We start from the raw sequence: 25058 nt of genomic DNA, 5'->3' as shown, positions 1-25058 counted from the left end.
GAGTAGGACACAAACAGCATAGGAGAGGCTTAGCAAAATAAAAAACAAAAGAGATATAGGCAGTGAGACATCTTGGTTAGTTGAGTATAAAGAGTCCAGCAGCAGGAGAACATGTATCAAGTTACTATCTGTTTTTCTCTTACAGCTTTTCCTTTCCATTTCCAAAACTGCTGGTTTCCATACGATAGAGAAAGGCCAGTGGCACAAGCAGCAGGAGGAAAACAACTAGGCACATGAAGGCTAGAGTTTCCGTTTGACATCTAGACATGACGCCCCCCCCCCCCCCAAAAGACAACAGTGTACAACTGCAAAACGTATTCATTTGTGATCTTAAATGTTTGGGTCGAAAGGAATCGGTTGCACTTAGATGCACACTTTTTCCACAAAACATTGTGCATGCTAGCACACCAGAAATGCAAAGCATTACACTGTCTTTGACACCACATATGTACCACATTTGGTTGAAAGAGATGCACTTTTGACACTTATTACTTACATGCTACAATACTGATAACCGTGCTTCACAGGCCACTTGCCTCCTCCCACTCGGTCCACACTTCCCATGGTAATGCAAGCAGATGGAACTAGGATGCAGAGGCAGGCACCCTCAAGGAACCTTTGCCCTGCAATGTAGGGACCCACAGACAGCAACCCAAAAAAAGTATATCATGCCAGGGTCTGTGCAAACCCAGTTGGGAGACACTGGTAATCTGAGCAGCGCATCTGCAGATCATGCAATCCTAGTGCTATTGCGTGCAGTACCTCTTCTGAGAACTCACGCCAGCTCGTGCATGGGAGAAGGCAATGAGCTGAGCACAAACAGTGTGAAGCAATCCATGGGAGCATTAATACACCTAGTGCAACAATGGAACCCATGAAGAGGAAACATTAATATGGACTGAGCCAAAGAACTGTATCCAAGTTTCAACCTGAAATGTTCTTGTAATATACACATAAAATCATGATTAGCAGCGCTGTGCCACAAGGTGCAAAACCATTGTTGCTGCCCAATACAAAGATGAGCTTTGGGGTGAAAAATGCATCTTTTTATTTATGTGAAATTTCAAGCTACAAAGAATACTTAGGATACATAAATAAACACAAATGGTTTGTTTAGGAATCCACTTTTTCTGTGAGGTCACCACGGATTTTGAGCCTTTTGCTGGACCCTATATTTTTGCTGGCTTTAGTACTCTAGCGATACCAAAGGGGATGATGGACAGAGCGCTTGAGCAAATCAAACACTCACCCCCAGTCAACTGATCTGGGTTTAATCCATCATCATTCTTTAGCTCACGCCACCACCCCAGTTCCGACATGGCCATATGCAAATCAGTCTGACCCTGTGCCTCATGGGAACAGTCCAGCCCGAACTGCCAAGCCTCGTCTTCCCTGGACCGGAAACAAGCATCCTGGGACCGGTTTCGGGTTCATAACCCTCATCAGCCAGGCTATCTTGAATCCAGTGGCAAAGTGAGCAAGGGACCCACGTCTGGGCATACCCTGCCAACTTAGGGCGAACAAAGCGATACTTTAGGACTCTAGGCATTTTACCCCACTGTACAGTAGTAATTTGCCTGTGCTTCCCCTTTTTGCATGGTTGAATTAGCATATTTAAATTGCCTAAAAGTCCATAGTAGATGGTACAAAACACACCATGGGCCTGGAAGTTAAATGCCACTAGTGGACTGCAGCACCTATACACAGTGGCAGTGCAAACATGGCTTCAGGCCTACCCATTGTACCCTGACTGTGGCAGTGTAAAAACTGCAGTTCGATGTATCAAAATAAACTCTTTTGACATGTGAAAACATCCCTTTAAATATTAATGATTTACTCCTATGTAAGACTTGTAGCCCAGCAGGCAGGTTGCTTGGCATTTACAAGTAGGATATGTGGAAATTTGATGTTAACACGTACTTACAGTGACTAGCAACCAAAATCTATTTTCACTGAGGAATACCTAGCGGTCACATGTAGAAAACCATAGCACAGATTAAAATGCTAACAATGTATCCGAAGAAATGGGACAAGCTAGAAAAATAATTAAAAAAACAATTTCAACAGTTCTAAAAAATCCAATTCAATTGAGAAGTTGGATGTTATTAATATATATTTAGGAAAAGCAACTTTTATAAAGTTACATTTTCCCCGCCCGAAGTTCCTGGGGTCCAATTTGCATAAGCCCTCTAGCTTCTCCCAGTCAGTAATTAGGCTTGAACAGAAGCAAATTGGTGTAAAAAGCCCCCTAAAAGCAAATAAAAGGCTGACCTGAATGCGCAGCGAGGAGGTTTCTGTATCCCCCACAAGATAACTCTTTGTTTTAATTTTCTCCCTTTCCAAAGTGTCCCATTTACAAACAGAAGGCATCTTACTCCCAGTGGCTGGTAGAAACAGGGAAATATTTGTAACTGAAAAATACAGTCTTTTTTTTTTAAATGGGAGAAAAATAAAGTGTAGAAAAACGTTTCTATAAAGCATTGTCTTAATATTTTTCTCTCATTTGAAGTAAGGTAATTAAGTCCTAATGTCTTATGAAGCAGATTTATTTACATTACATTCTTCACATTTAAACAAATGACTGTATTTTCCTATTAGATATATGGCACAATATTTACAGGCCACTGGGAGTAAAATGTCTGCTGTTTGAAAAGACAAGGACATGGGAGAAAATTAAAAAGATGAGTTTTATGTAATGCACATAAACATAAAGTTAACGCTTTAGCTGAATTTTCTCCCATTTCAATACACACAGCATCTTGCTCCCAGTGGCTGGTAGACACCCAGTCATTTATAGAACTGAAAAAATACATAAATTTTTCTTTTTAAATGGGAGAAATTTAAAGTGCAGACAAATGTTTCATCAAGTGCTCAAAAATGTTCTTTATTATGAACATTTTCGTAGAACATTTTTCTTCACTTTAAATTGTACATGTAATGGTGCCACATTTGGCAAACGTTTTGTCCTGTGCCACAAGCATGCACGACACCCGACATTGCCATAGCCATCCCGGAGGGCTACAAGATCACCCGCAGGGACCGCACCAACAGACCGGGAGGAGGAATCGCCTTCGTTCACAGGAATATCCTCAGAATTTCGACCAGCACTAAAGGCACCCTCAGCGCTGCCGAACACCTGCACTTCCAGATACACAGTGATCCAAACACCACCCTCAGAGGAACCCTAGTCTACAGACCCCCCGGACCTCGGCCACTGTTCAGCGACGCCATCACCGACGTCGTCAGCACACACGCCCTTGCATCCACAGACTACATCTTCCTCGGAGACCTGAACTTCCACCTCGAGAACACCAACGACAGCAACTCCACCACCCTGCTCGCCAACCTCGGACTCAAACAGCTCGTCACAACATCCACCCGCTCCGCCGGACACATGCTCGACCCCATCTTTTCCGCAAGCAACCATGTCACCTTCAGCCACACCACCGTACTCCCCTGGACCGACCACCGCTGCGTCCACTTCTCCTTCGAGAAACGCACAACCACACGCGACGAATCCCGCACCACAGCTGGAACAAGGTCACAGAAGACCAGCTAATCACCACCCTCGCCCGAGACCCACCAACCGACCCCACTGACACAGACACAGCCGTCCGTGACTTCAGACACAGGATCGACGACGGTGCCAACACTCTCGCCCCGATCAAACCCTCAAACAGACGTACCAACAGGAGGGCCATCTGGTTCACCACCGACCTCCAGGCATCCAAGCAGACCTGCCGCAGACTCAAGAAGAAATGGCGCCATGAGCAGACACCGGACAACCACACTGCCCTCAAGAACTCCAGCCGCAAGAACCACCAACTCATTCGAACCGCCAAAAAGACCTCCTTCAAGGAACGCATCAACAACAACGAGTACAACAGCAAAGAGCTCTTCAACATCGTGATGGAACTCGCCAACCCCAGCTCCAACTCCAATGACATCCCGCCGTCGCAAGACCTCTTCGACTCCCTAGCCACCTTCTTCCACCGCAAGATCGCAGACATCCACGACAGCTTCAACACCCAGACCCCTCCCCCCCCCCCCCCCCGACAGCCGCCGACACCCCACACTCACCACCCTCCAGCCACACTGGTCTCCTGCTCTCCTGGGACCACGTTAACAACGACGACACTATCAATATCATGACGATCATCCACTCCGGCTCACCGTCCGACCCCTGCCCTCACCACGTCTTCAACAAAGCGAGCTCCATCATCGCACCCCAACTCCGGAACAGCTCCTTCGACACCTCCACCTTCCCGGAAAGCTGGAAACACGCCGAGATAAACGCCCTACTCAAGAAACCCAAGGCGGACCCAAAGGACCTCAAGAACTTCCGGCCAATCTCCCTGCTCTCGCTCCCGGCGAAAGTCATTGAGAAGATTGTCAACAGGCAACTGACCTGCTTCCTCGAGAACAATACCCTGGACTCGCCCCAATCCGCAGCAACCAAAGAACCGAAACCGCCCTCATTGCCGCCACAGACATCAGGGCCCTGCTGGACAACGCCGAAACCGTGGCCCTCATCCTCCTGGACCTCTCGGCCGCCTTCGACACCGTCTGCCACCACACCCCATGCACACGCCTCCACGACGCAGGGATCCACGACAAAGCCCTGGACTGGATCACCTCCTTCCTCACTGGCAGAACCCAGAGTCTACCTCCCTCTATTCCGCTCTGAAGCCACCAAGATCACCTGCGGTGTGCCCCAAGGATCATCCCTTAGCCCGACCCTTTTCAACATCTACATGGCACCTCTCGCCAACATCGTCCGATCGCACTACCTCAACATCGTCTCATACGCCGACAACACCCAGCTGATCCTCTCCCTCACCAAGGACCCCGCCACCGCCAAAACCAACCTCCACGAAGGAATGAAGGTCGTCGCCGAATGGATGAACAGTCGCCTGAAACTAAACTCTGACAAGACGGAGGTCCTCATCCTCGGCTCCATCCCCTCCACCTGGGAGGACTCCTGGTGGCCGGCCACGCTGGGAGCTGCACAGACTCCCGACCACGCACGAATCCTGGGGTTCATCCTGGACTCATCACTATCAATGACCCAGCAAGTCAACGCCGTCTCCTCCGCCTGCTTCAACACCCTCCGCATGCTTTGCAAGATCTACAGATGGATTCCCACCGGAACCAGAAGGTCGGTCACCCAGGCCCTCCTCAGCAGCATGCTGGACTACGGCAACGCCCTCTATGCAGGAACCACAGCCAAACTACAGAAAAGACTTCAACGAATACAGAACGCCTTTGCATGCCTCATCCTCGACATTCCCCGCCACAACACTGCCCACCCGAGAGACCTGCACTGGCTCCCCGTCAACAAGAAGATCACCTTCAAGCTCCTCACCCACGCTCACAAAGCGCTCCACAACGTCGGACCAACATACCTCAAACGACTCACCTTCTACACCCCGAACCGCCAGCGTCTTTACGCTGACTTCACCGTCGCCGCCGTTCCACACATCCACCGAACGACCACCGGCGGCAGATCTTTCTCCCACCTCGCCGCCAGGACATGAAACACCCTCCCCATCCACCTTCGACAGACCCAGGACCTGCTGACTTTCAGAAGACTCCTCAAGACCTGGCTGTTCGAGCAGTAGCAGCACCACCCCCGCCCCCAACCAAAGCCTTTAGACCCTCACGGGTGAGTAGTGCGCTCTACAAAATATTGATTGATTAATTGACAGGCTATCCATCACCTATACACATATATCCCATTCATTCACACACATGTTCATATATCCCCACAGACCATGCACTCACTGATGCATATGGCAGCCCTATCATAGTATTATACCAAAAAATACTGTGGGTCTAAAAAATATATATTCTGTGTGGATACCTGATATATTTAGAAGAGTGAAAACCATCTGGGGTGTACCCAAAAAGGTTGAGTTCCCATCACCCACAAAGGTGGCTATTCATCATTTGGGAGCTCTGAACTAAACCATAAAAACCAACCACTTAGGTAATGATGGCGGTTATATGGTAGTCCTAGTCGTGGGTGACCAAAAGTGGGGTGATGGTTTGCAGTGCCAAGAATATAAAAGGAAAAAGTGCTATTAAAAATGGGAGGGGAAACCGGAAAACCCGTCAATAATCGGGTACACCTCCCCTTCCAGCTCAGCTTACAGCGTGGGGTACCGACGGAGAGAGCGGTGCCTCCTGTCCTGAGCGGATGCCAGGCGAGGCGAGGTACATACCCGATTATTGACGGGTTTTCCGGTTTCCCCTCCCAAAAATTCCAGGGAAACGGACTAACATAAAAGGTCGTATTGGGATTTCATCCCAACCACTAATTTACATAAGTTTCCTTTGTTCACGTTTTTGCAGTAGCGCTAAAGGTCCTGATGAGAGCTTGGACTTCATAGTCCGATAGCCGAAACATGTAGACCACCACTCTGACAGTCATTTGTTATACTGTCCACGCACTGTTTTTAAAGTGGCATCAAGACAGCACCAGAATAAAATTGTTTGTGTCTTGGTAGCCATTTTTAATAGCACTTTTTCCTTTTATATTCTTGGCACTGCAAACCATCACCCCACTTTTGGTCACCCACGACTAGGACTACCATATAACCGCCATCATTACCTAAGTGGTTGGTTTTTATGGTTTAGTTCAGAGCTCCCAAATGATGAATAGCCACCTTTGTGGGTGATGGGAACTCAACCTTTTTGGGTACACCCCAGATGGTTTTCACTCTTCTAAATATATCAGGTATCCACACAGAATATATATTTTTTAGACCCACAGTATTTTTTGGTATAATGCTTGTTGATTGGGGATTTATACTGTAGGTGGTCTCTAAACACATCCCTTGGACCCTCTTTACCCACACTTCCCCTTTTGTGTAGGGTTGTCTTATATTGAGCCCTATCATAGTAGCACTAGTCAAAATATTTTGTTCAACCCATATTAGCGTGTTCCATGGACATTAGGTTTAAAATTAATGAAGGTTGGCGAAGTGGTGCCTGGTAAGAATGCACAAGTTACTTGGCCTTCAGTAAGCTCGCAACATTTTTCACTGCTCAGGAGTAGCTCATTACAGAAAAGTTTGGAGACCCCATTTCTAATAATTGTAAAGCTTTTACACTGGTCTTACATTTAATTATGGATTTATCCTCCTTCCAACACTGCGACAGTAAAACCCATTTCGGAAAAGGATTCAAAATAAGGAAACCAGGAAACGGAGACTCTCTTGTCTTACCTATCCTTTTTGCTGCTTCTGTTGGCCTTGTCCATAGACTCTTCATCTGTGCCCTGATCCTCTTTTCCCTCCTCCCAGTCTTTGAAAGAGGATACTTTAGACTTCTTTTTCTCTTCCTGTGTCTCCTCTTCCTTTTGCTCACGCTCCTTTCTCTTCTGAGCTGCCAGAATATCCAACCCTAGTAGGGAAGTCCGAGGAGCAGGAGTTTTAAACACATGCTGCTCAACAGATGCACATTTCTTTTTGATGACCAGACCTCCGACCTGCTCCTCTACATTAATGCCTTCAAGGCGATGGAGAGAGGCATCATCGTCCATGATGTTTCCCTGTGGCTGACTTCACTGTGGCAAACCGCTGGAAAACAAAAGGACACAAATTTGGAATACAAGCAACAAAGCAGCTCATTTGGAAAACGCAACAGCAGGGCACATGACTACATTTGTGGGCTTGAAAACCAGTAGGGAGAATGTTGTTTAAAGTTTAGCACGGAGGTCAATTATGTTCCAAATTCAAGTAAATCTTGTGTGTACACTGCAAAAAACAACATAACTGCACATAATACGAATGCTACAACACAAGGATAAATATTGTACACAACAAACCAAAACCAATGACTGTCCCACAACCCCATCAATTTCAATATAAATCAATTGAAATCCTACATTGATGTCTACAGTCTCCAAGTTCAGTGCAAATAAGATCAAATGCACTGCTAAACATTGATCTTCGTAATTAATCATTTAAAAGATACTAGTGTAGCAGCAGAAATGTGAAATCGAGCAACTGTTCTATCATGCTATGTTTTCGTCCTGTCTTCATGTGCCATGCAACTGTACAAACCCTTGCTTTTGCACTTAGGCCAAGGAGTGTAAAAGTCCTGAACCGTTTATTCTTGTTAGCTTCACTTTTGTTTTCAAGAACAGAAGTATCAGGTAGATCTGAAAGAATGATAAACTGCAGATGTCGACATTGCACCGGTCCTTAGCACTGTGAGAATATATTCATGCTTTGGTAAGATTCCTGTTTGGGTTTGGCTTAAGCTTAACTTACAAAATCTGTTATTTACACACATCTGACAGCCATTTCAGTTCAGGTGAAAGGTCAATTGGTATAAAAAGATTGGGTCAGCTGGGTCTGGCAGAACATACTTGGATGTCAACTGCTTTGTACCTCTCAAACTTAAGCTTAAATAAAAATACCTCCACAACTGTTTGATTACTGTCTCTTATTAACAGAGAAGTTTACCTGATTTGTGCATTCACAGACTGGGGGCTTGTCCAGGATGCACCAAGTTAATCCAGATGGACCAAAAGGAGCCACTGTCAAGTGATCGGTTGGAGAACCAAGTGTCTTTGAAGTACGTACTCACAGAGGGGATAGCGTTTCCCGCGGTCACAGACTGAGGGGGATCACCGGTACACCGAGATACGAGGTTAACTTGGCTAGACCAAAAGAACTAAGAGGCAACACAGTCGTCGAGACCTGGTAAGAAGTACCATGGATGTGTGTAATAAAATTATATGAGACGTCTAATGATAAATATAGCCACAGGGACAGTATAGTGTGTTGTACTTGGTAATGTGAAAGTTCCACATGATGTTGATTTTCAGTGGCCAGGTGTGTGAAGCATTTGACAAAAAAGATTTACCATTACAGCACTAAAATAATGTGTGAAAATGCCACATGTTGATTTTAAGTGGCTGATGGTGTGACAGGAAGCATTTGCATTGTGAAAAAGAAGATTCACCATTACCGTACTAAAATAATTATCTTATAGATGTAGTGAAAATATGGATAGTTGTTGTAATAAATTATGCGGTGTACAAAAACATTATGTAGATGAAGTACATCCATGTCCAGTAGAAGGAACTCCAGCAGGGGAGATTATGACTATATAAAGGGATGGCGAATAGAATAGACTTTTTGGATTTTTTGGGATGAGTACACTTAAAAGGATCCCTAATAACAGTTTCCATTGAATGGTACTTTTGATTAGTTTAAACTGAATTATCTAAGGCAATGTTTAACTTTAGGCCCCCGACTTAATCATTACTTGACACCGGGGACCCCCACTGAGTTATTACTGTAAGCATGGGAATCTGGCCTAAGCATTTTCGATTATTTGAACTGCTAAACGATACACAAGCTTTATAGAAACAAACATCCATCAAACAAATACACAAATTTTGAAAACATTATTTAATTTACAATCCAATATAACACAAATAAAACCTGCAATTTTAATAGGAGGGTTAGAGCGTTTCTATATACAATCAAGGCCACCCATCGCCCATACTCTACTGTATATGATGCACGTGCTCTGCTCTCACAAATTAATCTGAGGATACCAACTTAATTTTTAGCTTCCAGTTTAAAATATCTTCATATTTACAGAACATTTTAAACTCTGAAAAGGAAGTGTGCTACCTGCCAAAAGGCACTTCGACACCTCATCAGGGGTAGTAAGCGTTATATAAATACAAAGCCGTCCCTCTTCTATTCCTCCACTATTCCTTTTCAATCCAAATAAACTCACATGCCCACTCCTCAGATTGATTTAGTTTCTCCCTACACTAATTCACCACGAATCCTTTTTGGGTTCTGGAGTGGTATGCTACTCGCCGAAAGAGCGCTTCAACGCCTTGTCAGGGGTAGTAAGTGCTATATAGGCTTTGCAGACCCGAGGGTCCCCAAGCTGAGAAAGGAAAGAGTTATGTGAGATGGTTGGAGTTTGATGTGCTGGATAGGTGGAAAAAATACACCAGACAAAACATATGAAGGATGTAATGAATACGGAAAGCGAAAAAGCAAAGAAATATGACAAAAAGAAAAGGGCTAGTGAACTTTCTGAAGAGATGAGAGTACATAATTTGAAGGAGAGTTAGACATTCATGGTGTATTAACCAGAACAGATGACCATGGCTCTTTCCATTTTGGAAGACCCTATAATTGAACACATTTTCACTAGAAGACTGCACCTGTGACTATCAAGCAGCCACGGATCAGTTCAGGCAGACACAGGTCATATCAGAAACCTCTGGTTCAGATATGCCTGTATTAGAAGAACAGGGAGACCTAACTGAGGATTACCCTCCCTTTCCTCCTCTTCTCCCCAATTTTGCAGCCTATGGGGTCCCTGCGCCCAATACTTAATTATTGAAGAAGCACCATACCACCAGAAATGTGAGACTATATTACAATTTTTGTTCAGAACTGCATGAAACATGGCACTAAGCAATATGCAGATAAGGACGATAGGAATTTGAACACCTGTGAAAATACAGTGAAAAACTTTATAATACAAGAAATTGGGATGGTTATACATCCCTTATGCATTAGTTATAATTCAGTAAAGTTTAAACCGGGTCAGCCGCAGCACCTGATGCTGTCCAATTATGTCACCCCATTATGACTGCAGTTCCGAGACATTAGGCCTGACAGATGCTGACTGCACTGTTTGCCTTCTATCTTGAATTGATTGATAAGTACAAATCCTTATGTGCCTCTATGATGGCCCCTAAGTGTGAAGTACCAGGTTTTGACACCAGTTATCCTCTTTTTTTTCTTAATCCTCATTCGCCTCAGACACCACTCGACAGAAAGTAGGGTGTTGTTGCCGTTGCTCGGTTTCAAGGAGACGTAGGCAATCGAGATGGAGCCCAGGGACAGCGCCGCCTACCGGTATACATCAGTTCCACAAAAGGTCAATGGCCCCTTTTTGAAAAAGGGGGTGGTCTCACTCTCTTCTGGTACTTTGTAGCCGAAGACTGTTAGTGTTGGCCCACGAGGCGTGGGAGCTGGGAAAAGGGCCCAACACAGTCTGAGAGTTTCCAGAGAGGCATAATCATAGGATCCAAAAGGGACTTAAACCCAAAGAACGTAAACCCCTGGATTCAACTCGCTCGAAAAGACTAGCGCTGAGACCAATTTAGTAAACAATCCCATACTGCTTTCCTCTTACTATTCTTCAGTCTACCCAGATCAGTCTTGGAGGTCTTGTATAGAGAGGACAGCCTTTCTGTATGAGTGGGGGGTGTGGGCTCTACCCATCTCCTGCAGATTTCTCTCCTAGCCAGTAAAATTGCATGAAATAGAAACCCCCTAGCAGGGCCTGTAACTTCACTAGCTATGCCAAAGATGATCATTGCGAGAGAAATTTGGACTGGGTATCCCAAGATGTCAGCTAAAGTTGCTCCTACTCTCCCCCAATATTCAGAAATCGCTGGGCAGGCTTTAAACATATGTATATCTGAGGCATTTACTAGGTCACACTTCTTGCAGCTGACTGGGGGGCCCTTTGCTATTTTACAAAGTCTTGCAGGAGATAAATAGGCCCTGTGGGTAGTAAAATAGGGATTCCTCCTAAGCCAGGCCGGTTTTATGGTAACAAACAAGGTGTTAAAGGTCTGCCACAGGTCTTCTCAGTGCTCATCTGGCATAGTGGCTCCCCACAGTTCTTCTGCTAGTTTAAAATCTCTGTCAATGACTTCTTCTATGGACCAGTAAAAAAAAAAAAAAAAAAAGACCTCTTTGCTCCCCACCGGCCTGAATACTAATTGCTCCTCCAAAGTATTCCCAATGCCTATAGGTTTAAAGATTCTGGGACCAACTCTGCAGCTGTAGATACTTAAACTTCGACATGCCCTCCTCTAGGCTGTTGTGAAGTGACGACCATGATAAAAGTGAACCGTCAGGAGCCAGATCTCTCCACATCTTAAACCCTGCTGTTCTAAGTGGTATAGCTAGTTTGTCTTTCAGACAGTCTGGAGCCCCTGGAGAGTCCCCCAGAGGAGCTAAACTTGAAAAGTAATTTAGGCCTGTGCATGGCTTAATTCTAGCCCATGTTCGAGCCATTCCCAGGAGAACTGTCAACCTGACCTTCTTGAAGAACTTTTGATCGCCATATTTAAAAAGAAACCCCTCGAGCAGCAGCCCCACTCCTGTTAATATAGAGGAGAATTTGACCCCCCTCTCTGAGTGATCTGGGGTTTTCAACAGCATTCTTGAGTGTGAGAACTGAAAGGCCCAGACATAGAACTGAAGATCGGGGAATGTAAAACCCCCTTTCTCCCTCCTGCGCCTTCGCTTCTTCCAGGCTATCCTCGTGGCCCTATATACCCATACAAAAGAATTGATTGCTTGCTGTAGTTTGTCGATCGCCTGTATTTCAAATTTGTAAGGCAATAGTATTAAAAAGGAATGTAATTTTCGGTAGCATAATCATTTTGATCAAATTAATCCTTCCCAAAATGGTCAATGGGAGATGGGCCCAAGATTTCATGAGTTTCTGACATTCCCTGGAGATGTTTGCAGGGTTAGTCCCGGAGATCTTCTCTCCATTCTGTTCAATCCTGACCCCCAAATATATTATATCACTATCGGTCTGGTATCAGCACCCTGGCAGGTTCCACAACATGATTTCTGTTTTCCCTGCATTGACCTCATAGCCAGAAACCTGCCCAAAGTCTTGTGCCAGCCTGATGACCAGAACGAAGAACGCCTCCAGGTCGGATGAGAGGATCAGAACGTCATCCACATACAGAGCTACCTTCCTCTCCCACGCTCCAAACTTAAATGATGCAATACCCGACTCATCTTGCAGACGCTGAGCGAAAGGCTCGATGTACAGGTCAAAGAGGAGCAGGGGAAGCCCTGTCTGGTTCCCCTGGTGATCTTAAAAGGGTTGGTCAATTTGCCATTAACTAGGATCTTGCCGAGGGATCTTGAAATATCAGCTGAATTACTCGACAGAATTTCTCCCCAAAATTAAACTTTTCCATTACTGCCGAGAGATATATCCAGTTGACCCTATCAAAAGCCTTGGTGGCGTCGAGTGTCATTGCTGCCAGAGGTAGTGAGAAGGCAGAAGCCAAGTCAATGGCTCCGATAAAATCATAAGTGAGATCGAATAGGTTCCTGCCTCTCACAAAACCCTTCTGATCGGGATGCAACAGTCTACCAGCTACTGCTCCCAGCCTGTCTGTCAGGAGCCTTGTGAAGACTTTATAGTCAGTATTTGAGAGAGAGATGGGTCTATACGACCCACAGTTTGCTGGATTCTTTCCTGCTTTCGGGATCAATGAGATAGTGGCTTCTCCCCATGAAGCATGAGGTCTGGCACCTTCAGATAGAACATTATTGAAAAGTGCTGTCATGGTCGGAATTATTGCCTCCCCCAGAGATCTATACAGTTCCGCTAGGAGCCCATCGGGCCCTGCAGCCTTACTACCCTGGCAAGCGGAGATGACCTTCCTAACCTCCTGCTGATATATGTCCAACTCCAGATTTTCCTGCTAGGGGGAGTTTAGGGAGGCAAGCGTACTCCCGCTTAACCACTCCATAACACTGGATCTATCCACTTCGTTGTCTTCTTCATATAGCTCCTGAAAGAAAGCAAAAAAGGCTTCCCCAATCTCTTTATTGTGGATACCGAAGAGGTGTTATCATCGTTGTCAATTTGTTTTATCACATTTCGTGTCCTATCAGACTTGGCTTTCCATGCCAGGAGTTTGCTAGCCCCCTCTCCATATTCAAAATGGGCCAGCTTGCTTGGCCTCCCATCTTTTTGTGAGCCTCATCTGGATGATGGGGTCTAGCTGATCCTTCAGAGTCCCTAATTGCGCCAGATGCTCTTGACGTTTTACAGGGACGGTCTCCCTATTCAAGCTCAGCTCCACTGCCTTCATCTCAAATTCGGTGTGCGCCACCTCCTCCCTTTATTGCCTGTTCTTTTAGCATACCCTGCTTGTGACCATGCCTCTCAAAAAGGCCTTCCTAGCATCCCACACCATTGAAATCTCAGCAGAACCAATGTTCGTGTTAAAAAAGCACTCTGTTTCTTGAAATAAGTACTTAGGTTCATCAAGAAGTAATGAATGATCAAACGTCTACACCCTTGATTGTTCTTTCCCTGCCAAGCCTAAATCCATCCATACAGCCGCATTGTCTAACCGATGGGGAGTCAAGTGGCCCATATTCTTGAACTTACCCCTGAGGTCGTGGCTGACCAGAATATAGTCAATCCTTGACTTATGGCCATACTTGCTGTTATAGAAGGAAACACCTAATTGGGAACCCGACCTGTCTCTCCAAACATCGCACAGTCCAATATGTGCCATCATCGTTTGAAGATACGTCCGGGACTTGGACAGTACATTCGCTCTGCTGCTTGGGGACTTATCTAGCAGAGGTTTTATAAACTATATTGAAATCGCCAACCATGATAATTGGTTCTGGAAATTCCAAGAGATTTGAAAAAAATAGTTTTCAAAGAAGAGGGGTCATCTTGGTTGGGTCCGTAATAGCCTACCACTGCAGAGAAAATCCTCAAATAGACGATGACCCACCTGCCACCTGGGTCTATCATTGATTTTCAAACACGCACATGTGCTTGCTTTTTTACCACAATAGCTACACCCCTAATGTTAGCACTCTGATTGGAACTAATGAAATGTTCCATCCATTTTACTTTACTAAAAATTCCAGCCATTTCCTCTTTTAAGAGATACGTTTTCTGCAAGATGATAATCTGTGCTGGGGAATCTTTAAGGTGCTGCAAAATTTTTGCCCTCCTGGTCTTCACTCGCAGGCCATTGACATTCCAGGATAGAAACTGGATAATACTCATTGTGGTTGAAACAACAGAACCTTGTGTTTGCTGGGTCTCCCAGAGTAACAACACCAGACCAAACATGACAAACGTGAACTAACCAAGCTAAAAGGTGAATGAGAAATGGTTTCCTTTTTTACCCCCATGCTCCCCACCCCGTGCTCTCCCTCCCTCCCACTCAACCTCCCCGTCCTAAACCCTTGATATGTACAATGGCGCGCAGCTTTATTCCCCCCCAACTACGGGTTGAGTGGTGCCAATGGTTTGGGCCTAGCTCGGACAGGGGCGCCCTTGACTCGCTTTACAAGCTACATATACATACTATGGGGGGGATCTATTTCGAGGTGGGTGGGTGCACACGTGGGAGGAGGTAGCGGGCACTACTGATGAACACTCGGCACTGACTAAATTTCATTTTTTTAGAACTCGTCACACCTTGCAGGCGGTCATTCCCCCACTAACTCTGCTTTTGGGTGCCCAGGGCCAGAGCAAGCTAATCTCCAAATTGTACACCTCAGCCCTTGCCACAAAGATGCCCCCCCTAAACAAAGCTCGACAAGCGTGGCAAACTGACATTGAAGCCCCTATCACGGACGATGTCTTGTTCTACTGTTGCACAGTAACTCGCCAGATTTCAATAAACGGTCGACATCGACTTGCCCATTTTAAGTTCCTGAACAGGGTGTATCATTCCCCAAAGCGCCTGTGCCGGTTCGGACTACGGGAAACTGACAGCTGTGAGCAATGTCATGCCCCCCAGGCGGGTTTTTATCATCTGGCTTGGCTCTGCCCCTCGGTAGCACAGTACTGGGCGTCGATCTTTCACAAACTCAGCGATATCGTAGGATCACCCTTATCCCCGGACCCACTGTTAGCCTTGCTAGGATACACTAAACCTCTTAAAAAGGGAATACATACATTGGTTGCTTTAGGTCTCCTCTTAGCCAAGCGCAGGCTGGCGATGAGATGGATGAGAGGACCACTGCCCACCCTGGTGGAATGGGAGCAAGATGTATTATATGGTCATACTCAATCAGAGGTTTACAATGAGATGAGGCCACCGTGTAATCGCCAGAAGAGTTTCTGGGGTCTCTTTTCTCAATACTGTGCACGTCAAATGTCTAATCCTGATGCTTCTGATGCCTAATTACTGTTAAGGGTTGTTTTCGTTCCATGCATACTCTGAAGTGTGTTGGCCGTTGTTGCTGATCCCCCTTTTCTTGCTGTAGGGGGTCTACAGGATAGTCTGGCACCCTACTAAAAAATATGTGCTGTATTGCCCCCTGAGTCGCTTCATCACCTAAGGCGCTTTTCCTTGCCTGCCTGCTCATTACTCCCCAATCCCTTCCTTATCAGTATTGTTTATTTGATCCAAGGATTGTGATAATAGCGATATGCATTTGTTTTCTATTGTTTATTGTCTTGTCTATTCTTTTCAGATATGTATCGATTTTTGTCTTTACTTTTATGTTTTGTATTTGGAAATTCAATAAGAACAAATTTTAAAAAAAAGATTTTATTTTTAGCTAAATTGTGACTGGCAAATTGTTGTATCATACCTATCTCTCTGAAGTCTAATAACACGGAGATTTTAAGGCCTAAAGAAGCATTGAACCCTCCCCCGAAAGCCAGAAAAACCTGATACAAAAGTCATATATATAGCTCTATGGCTAGACTATTTTGTGACTTTGGCAAGACTTTCGAGAAGCTCATCTGCCTCCTGCACTGTTTTAAGATTATACATCTTATTATTGTACATCATTTTCAAAAGTTCAGGAAATTTTAACTGGGAACCCGCACCAAGCTTCTTAAAATCATCCATTTTCCTGCCCAGCTCCCATTGTCTGTCCAAAGTAGCTCGGGCCAGATCAGAGCGGATTTCATAAGAAAAGTCTCTAAGTTTCAAAGACTTTTGCTTTAAGGCACAGTTAAGGATCTTTTCCTTCAGGGAGAAGGTCAGAAAGTTTATAAGGATCTTCCTCGGTTTTGACCGATTAGGAGGTTTCTGGAAGGGGTCCCTTTGAATCCTCTCTATGTCTTTCCTTAGGTCATCGACTGATTCTTCGAACTGGACTGATTCCTTTATAAGGGTAGCAATGTAGGACTTAATTTCTTCCTCTTCTCTCCCTTCCGGGATGTTCAGGAGACGCAGGTTATTCCTCCGTGAGTTATTTTCTAACATCGAGTCTGTCCCTGAGTATTACCTTCTGTTTATTGAGCAGTGCGATATCTGTTCTGGCAACACACACTTGTCCCTGATTTCTCCAATAGAATTCTCCAAAACCACTGTCCTGGAATTTAGGAGATCGATTTTCTTTTTCAACGACTCACAAAAGTGCCGGATCTCTCCTTGGTTTGCCTCCGAAACAGAAAACCCCTTCCTGATATCCACCGATAAGGAAGAGAAGAGAGCCTCCAGAGAAGCCGCTGAAGGCCCACCAATTCCCTGCTCCTCCGCAACTTTGCCGCACTCTGTGCTATCGTTGTCCGGCGTGGTTGAACAGCCTGGGTTACCCTCTTGCGTAGGAATCTTGTTTGTGTCCAGAGCCATAGTTGGGACCGGTCCAGGAATTACTGCTGTAGTTACAGAAGGAGTCTGCACGATCAAAGAGGGGCTATCTGCTGCCTCCATCCTTTCTGAAACAGGGAATAACTCCAACTGCCTTTTGAGCGCCTCCTTAGAGCCTCCCCTTGTTTAACCACGTTCAGCACTAGTGGTTGCACTTTAAAATAAGACCGCAAGGACGGTGTGATCCAGGGAATGGGCTTTGGCTCTACCTGCTCTAATGCTCCTACCCTTTACCTCACAGTGTTGAAAAGTAGAGGGATTTCTATCCACCACTATGTCTGTTCCTTAGCCTGAAATACACTGCCACTACCACTTATACTGCCACATATGCCAGATTTTCCGACCTGGGGGTATTTATTAGTCTTGGCGTCAACTTTTTCCTTCGCAGCTTCGCGCACTACGCTTCTTGCCTCTCTTACTACCAGATATTATGGGCACAGTGGGCGAAGTGTCATTGCCAAGATTACTGGTAGGGTTTACCCCCTCCCCCTGACCCTCCAATGCCTGGTTTAATGGGTGTAGCTGCAACTGCGGTTGTGACTGAGGGAGTAAGCACTAGCTTACCACCCTCTGTGGTCAACATGGCAGTAACTGGAGCAACAGAGCACTGAAACCTCCCTACATGCTTCCCCCCCGCACCTGTTCCTGAAGCAGTTATTGTCGTTGTCTCTTCAGCGGCGGCTGTGGCAGGGATGGCCCAGTACCTCCATCTTCGGGAGGCAAGAGCACGCTTAACTGCTTCGGAGAAAGTCGTCCTGGCTGCCTCTGCCTGTGTCAGCACGAAGGAGCCCGCGAGCCGCTGCTCTGAAGCCGCTCCTCAGCACCAGGGCAGCAGCAGACCAACGCGGCAAGTCGACAGACAACCCAACACACATTCTCGAAAAGAAAGGGCGGCAGAAACACAAACCTCCACCAGAGGACGCCAAGGAGGAAAAAAGAAACTAGGCCAGTGAAAGGAGCATCTAAAATCCACCAGCAGAGACGTGGAAAGGCAGCATCACAGGACTCAGCCTCGCCTCACATCAATCACGGGCGTAAGTGCCTCCTGCGTCAAGCGGCAGCTCAGCTAGTGGCCGCCATGTTCTCCTGAGCGACACAAGTTACCCTCGTTATCATGTACATTTCCCTCGACTAAAAGGGAACACCTTGCCTTTTCCAAAGACCACCCTGATAAGGGAAAACACTGATGAATGGTATGCCAGGACAGAAACAATATTGCGCCATGGCCAATTAACATTGAATGACAGACCAAATGTTTTCCTGTATTCTCCCACCTGATATATGGAAAAAGTGCAGGAAAAGTGGCTGACGGAATACCAGCCCTGCCAGGCGATTTAATAGTTGGATTGCAAGAATTAGAGTGCCCCGTAAGAGACTAGATTGGACAAAATTGAACTGTAAGCAAGAAAAAAAACAAAAAGGTAGCATTCTTCTTCTCCCGAATACAAAAAGTGTTCTTTGCCCATGCCGACGAGGGGGCCCAACAAGCCCTCTCCAGCTGTTTTGTAAATGGCCTTCAATAATGTAGAAGATCATCCATCCATATCTATGAGCCAACATGGGAAGTAAAGACACTAACAGAAGTATCAGCCATTGCCCAATATTAAGATGAGAGACAGGCACAGGAAGAACAGAATAAGGATAAGAAACACAAGTAATTTAAGCATAAAGTGTTGTTCCTGCAACTACAGCAAGGTCCACACTCCAGGGACAACAGGGGGAAACAAGGGGATAATGGATGCCACAATTGTAAGTACCACAACAACTTGATAAGAGAATGTTCATTACTACATAAAACTAACAAAGGGTGCTCCATGTCACGAGGACATATTCAAGGGGGATACACAAATTATTTTAACAAAGGGTCACAACCAGGGATGTGGGATTCCTATAGCCCGACGCCCAGGACATATTGTTTGGGGTCAAGGGCAACAGGTTTTCATGTGTATTTTGTCATTTGGACAAGTAGGCCCAACCCCCTGCAGCACAAACCCTTTGGCTGCCAGTCTACAGTGCCACATTATGGTTCAGGGAAGAGCACTGTCTGCAGTTAAGGTAATATGTTTGTCCATATGTTAATGCTGTTCAAACTTGTATTTATGGTGAATTAATTGAAAGCCTTTATTATTAGGGTGAGCTTTCTTAGTAATTGTAAGCTCTGACTGTACTACTGACAGTGGTTCCAGTATAAAAATGTGTACCCACGTTTTCAAAGTTTAGCAATATGAGGCTATGTATAATGCTGCCAAAATACTCTGATTCCATGCAAATATTTCCAAAGCTTGAAAACAAGATTGATGATTCTTTGCTTTGAAAATAAAATGTTCATTAAAAAAATGAAAGCAGGATCATTTAGTAACGTGTAACATGTGTGATGCATGGCAGTATTTCCCAAAAATATTCATAATGGAAAATCAGTGTAGCCAGTTCCAATAAGATTTTGGGAAACAAAAATAAACAAGAAGTGGCAAAGCCAGTAGGTCTGAAATTGGTGGTAAGCTTTTTAGTTTTGTCAATGTGTGAATTGTTTTGGCATGGTTTTTGTAAAACTTTATTGGTGTGGGAGCTGCTAGGACCTCACCATTATACCAAACATTGGCAAAAGCCAAAAAAACGTGGTCTTAAAAAGCACCCACTGCCACAGTAGTTACTGGCACTGAACAAAACTACTTTGTGTGCTGATATGCTCCTTGTGAAAAAGCAGAATGCTGTCACTCACAGTGAAGTCAGCCAGTCCACAGAGAGACAGAATTTTAATAAACGCAAAAGGTCATGGTCAATGCCAGACCAAATTAAGGGCCCAATTATTAAAGAAAGTCCAAAAAGTGCACCCTTGTGTTAAGTGCAGCTATACAGCTTTTGTGAATTCCCAAGAACTTACAGAAGTATGACAAGGAATAGTACTCCTAAAAAATATTTGTGAACTGCATTTCAGCATGAGCAAATGTGCATGTGTAGATTTGCTCATGCGAAAATCTGAGTGTTTGAGAGTTCATTTTCCCTCCAACTACTTTTTTCCCAACTCTGGAAGGTGGTTTACGTCAGGAGTAAATTTCCAACATTTCTCAGCATGGGAAATGATTAGAGAAGAGTATTGCTTACCACTACCTTCAGCCCCTGTATGTAGATCTGCGGAAACGTGGCCGCATGAGGGGATTGCAAGTATTCAAACACTACTATAGTATGAGCCCTGGCATAATCAGAGAGGCTATATCAGAGCTCTTATATAATGAGATTGCTGCCATAATTTTCGCCACCCCACATGGCACCAAAGGGACAAGTGGATTTTGTTACAGGGCAAGTAGATTTATGAAGCAACCTGCCCCATGGACAAGTAGATATTTTATTAAATTCTACACCCCAGCACAACAACATAATGATATGCCCAATACTGGCCCTTAAGCCGAATATTATGCTAATGACACCAATGAAACATCAGTAACATCAACAAACCTACTTTGACAGACAAGCTAACAGATGGTAAGTGTCCCCTTAACCGATTATGACTGTGGCCTGGGAGTGAGAGAGGAATGGGTGGAAATTCCAGTAGATCCAATAGGGCCATATGTTGAATCAATGGTATAAGGACAAAAAAAAGGCGTCATTCCTCCTGGACACAGGGGCCACTAATTCCTAAATTTTCCGAAAAATAATTCAACATACGAAGGTACAACATAGGAGGTTTTTTCGAACATCCCCATCCATAGCCCTGTCTCCACCCCACTGAAATATACCGTTGGTCCAATAACTGACAAACATTCTTTTGTGTTAACAGACAAATGCGCCCTCAACTTGCTTTACATTCTTACTTTAAAAATTGCACAAAACAATAAAATGCGCTGCAAATTGCATGTATCTTGAATGTACTAAAAACTCATTTTCCCCACCAATGTCTACTTCACCCGACCCCGAACAAGAGTAACTAAATGGGTGTTTGACACAGTAGAAAATGTTTGGGCCACCAGTAAGAACAATGTGGGGCGTATGACAATAGCACCTGTACTAATTACAGTAAAAAAAAAAAACAAATCCACTCCCTCGAGTGCCGAACTACAAAAATATCACCACAGTAGAAAAGAGAATGGAAATAGTGACACAAGACTTACTAGGGAACAGAGTGATAGTGTTCCCCATGCAATAGCCCAAGCCTCCTTGTATTAACAAGCATTGGCATAGCCAATAGGTCTCGCTTTTGGGACCTTATAAGTATTTAATCATGCAGCACAATATCCTTGGTGCAACAACATCAACCGTTACATGGCGAAACACTTATAAGGTCCCAAAAGGCTAGACCTATTGGCTATGCCAATGCTTGTTTGGGTTTGCAGTGCACGCTCAGGCTTCTGACTTCACTTTTACTATTTATATATATTTTATGTATGGGTATACAAGTCCCTTCACGCTTTTGGTTGAAAAAACAGGACTTGGTTTTAGAAGATTATGAAACCGAGGTACAGAGTGACGTTGTGATCTGCCCAGGATCACGCAATGGAGTGAGGGGACATAACTTAAATTTCTGTCTCTTGTCTCCACTGTGCTGGACGTTGATATATGCTTGTTTGTAAAACGCTCTATTTCTTGTGCATTTACCCTGTCTTAAACACAATAAGCAAAAGGTGTAGTCCAAACGGCCCCTTTAGGACTGCCCCTGTCCGTCCAGTGACAAACAACATTCCAAAAAGCGATGACAAGCCAGGCTGGGAGCCTGCCCGCCGACCAGTCTACACGCAGAGAAGGATAAAGCGCATCGGTCCTGTGCAGCTCTGAGGAAACCCGCCAACCGGATGCAACGCTGCCGCCCACCAATCCGTGGGAGCTTTCTTTTTGCACCACTGCCGGGAAATGATGCTTCATGGCCATTGAGGGAAGGAAACCACTTCCCAGGGGCCACAGGATTGGAATTACACTGGGGCCAATTTATGAATAATTGACATTTTGTTAATCAGCGTTCTTTATTCGAAGGCTGCCGGATCAACTGTAGGCAAGCATTAATTATGGCTTTGGTTTTTCAAAGAGGGGGTGGTTCAGCTGTTCTTGGAGGAGGAAAAATATATTTTCATGTCCTGAGGAAAAATTAAACCATGTCGCGATTTTAGTGGACTCTCCTCATCCCGGGAGAGACACGCGAGGATGAAACTGGTCTTTGCGGTGCAAGTGGGCACACCAAAATATTATATGAGAGTGGCGACGAGGACAGTGCCGAGGTAATCCTGGGGTGGAGTAGGGGCCAAAAGTTGGCGTTCTGCTGGTGGGGTACTCATTAAGTTTATTATCTGATACGCTTACATACAATCTTACTCCGGAACCTCGTTTACACTTCAGTCCAAATGGTTTTAGGGTTCTTCAGATCAAAGAAACGTTGCCTCTGCTAATTTACACCAAGAGATGAGAAAACATTCCTGCTCACTAATTTTAGGAGCAGTTGGAAGAGACCATCAATAGTCTTCAAGGTTTCCACTCACCTATTGCTGCGCAAGTGAATATCTGTAGAGGTGCCTTGCGTGGGGGTACTCCTCAACCAGGTTGAAATCATTGAGCTCTCCAAGGGTTGGCTGGAGCACAGGGCAGAGACCAAGAAGGAGCAGCAGGCACCCACTGGGGGGGAGTGGGGGCAGACTTGGCAGCCGGTGATGAGGGCCGAGGAAAGAGACCAGCAGAGGAGGAGACCAGCAGAGGAGGAGAGCAACAAGGAGGGAGGCAGCCAGCTGAGCAGAAAAGGGGGGGGGGCTGACGGCAGGCCTTTGTGCTCTGTGTCCTGGGCCTGGCCAGCAGATGTGCTCCTTGCGCAGTTCGTGGCACCTTCATTTTACAGCAGCTGCCGCAAAGCGCCATCCTGGATAGGAGCCAGGGGATGCAGAGCTTGAGCTGATGTGTTAAGAATGAAGCACACACATCAGTGATTTGACTTCCATTCATCTCAGCCTTTCATCCTTCTGAAGCCGGTTGGTCTGGTGGCAATTCCTACGGGCGCTTAGTAGACATAGCAGGGGTCGGTCGCTGTCTGGAGAGAGCTGAAGGCGAGTGAGGGGGCGGGGTTGGTGTACGGGCCACAATTTGTTCCAGTGCTTGCTTTGTCTCTCGTTTACGACAACTTACAGAGACCCCTGGGAGACGTAATGTATTCTGAGTGCAGCAGGATATGGTTTCTGAGAATTGTGTGAGACTTTGCCGTTTAAGGGTGGCATGTGACTTGCTGAGAATTGCCAGACACACTCAGAGGCATATAGATATCATTGGCTGTGGCTTATAACAGTTAACAACACTAAGCAGGCAGGCAGCAGTGCTGAAAAAAACACAGCGAAAAGAACACAAGAGCCAGCATGGGCTTGGAGCACGTCACGTGCAAAAGGAATATCGAGTGGGGAGGAGGGCTCTTAAAACGAAGCGGTAGGCGGGGGAGAAAAAGAGCTTGAAGGCGCATGCTGCGGCGACGTGCAAAGAAATACAGAGTCGTGGGGGTGGGAGGGCTCTTAATGCGAAGCGGAAGGGGGGGGGGGGAGAGCTTGAAGGAGCATGCTGCGGCGACGTGCAAAACAAAAGAAACACTGTAAGAAATACCGAGCCGGGGGGGGGGGGGTTAACACAAACGAGCACATGAGGCGAGTGCCTGTCCAGAATTGGAGCACCCTGGATTTCATGCAGGAGAGGGATGTATATAATCAATGTGTTATGCACAAGAGGGACGAGCCTGAGTTCACCCGCACAGAAATGAGTTAGAGCACAGCGGCATTGGCGAACATGGATGATTGCACAAGAGGGAAGTCCGTGCACAGGAAAGAGCCAGAGTGCATCAAAGCGGAAGTTGTGAGTGAGGCTGCACCTGCACGATAAGGGAGAGCAGGGACGCGTGCACTAATAGAGCTCGATACTCATTGCCTGCTTCTGTTGAGTGATGCACATTGGAACGATTCCGGGCACAAGAGTCGCAAAACTCTTGCTGCATTTGACCTCGCAAAAGATGTGACGGAGACCGGTCTGGGGAAGAGAGGGAAAGGAAGGGAGTCAGGAGCGGAAATGAGATTGCGCGCGCCTCAAGAAAAAAAAAAAAAAAGCATACGGGTGGTGCGCGCACAGCAGAAGTGAAAGTGAGGGAAAGGATGGGAGTCGGGAGCGGAAATGAGATCGCGCGCCTCAAGTTAAAAAAAAAAAAAGCACGAGAGTGGTGCGCGCGCAGCTGAAGTGAAAGTGATTGCACTCCAGATGGCGTCTCGGGCGCTGAAAGCTGGCGCTAGGCCAGCAAAAGCGTGTGGTAGCACTTTGAAAACCCCACTTACTAAATGTCTCGCAGAGTAGCGCATGCGCTGGCTCAGGCAAGACCTAAACAACAGTTATGACCCCACTGAGGAAGAGGTTTGGTGGTTTTTAATTCGCAGACACTAAAAGCACAACTAGACACCTTCAGTTGACACTAACCACCACCCTCAGACAATACATAGATGAAATATTATTGGCCAGCACCAGCGACATAGACTGCACGTCTAACACAATTGCCCCATTTCCTTAGTACACATGGCCACAAGGTATCTCTCACTGAATTGTAATTTGTTCAACAGGAGGTTGCATATTTAGGACACCTCCTGTTGAAAGGAGAAAGGAGACTTGACCCTCAAAAAGTGAAAGCTATACATGACATTCAACCCCCACAACAAGC

The 25058-nt window shown here is 45.6% G+C and overlaps 1 protein-coding gene across 7 annotated transcripts in view; it reads right to left on the bottom strand.

The window, feature by feature from the left end:
* Positions 1-25058, bottom strand: part of DHX38 (DEAH-box helicase 38) — a 1013803-nt gene that overhangs the window by 969571 nt on the left and 19174 nt on the right. For all 7 annotated transcript variants that reach the window (XR_014972206.1, XM_085638518.1, XM_085638522.1 and 4 more), the window contains exon 2: positions 7230-7583. Coding sequence is in view for 6 of the 7 variants with exons in the window: in XM_085638518.1 (XP_085494644.1) it covers positions 7230-7546 (317 nt within the window). In the remaining variant the exon portion in view is untranslated. The remainder of the gene's footprint in view (positions 1-7229; positions 7584-25058) is intronic.

Source organism: Triturus cristatus, chromosome 12, assembly GCF_964204655.1.
Source record: "Triturus cristatus chromosome 12, aTriCri1.1, whole genome shotgun sequence".
Lineage (NCBI taxonomy): Eukaryota > Metazoa > Chordata > Amphibia > Caudata > Salamandridae > Triturus > Triturus cristatus.
Note: the sequence above shows the minus strand (reverse complement) of the source record. Positions and strands in the feature narration are given on the sequence as shown.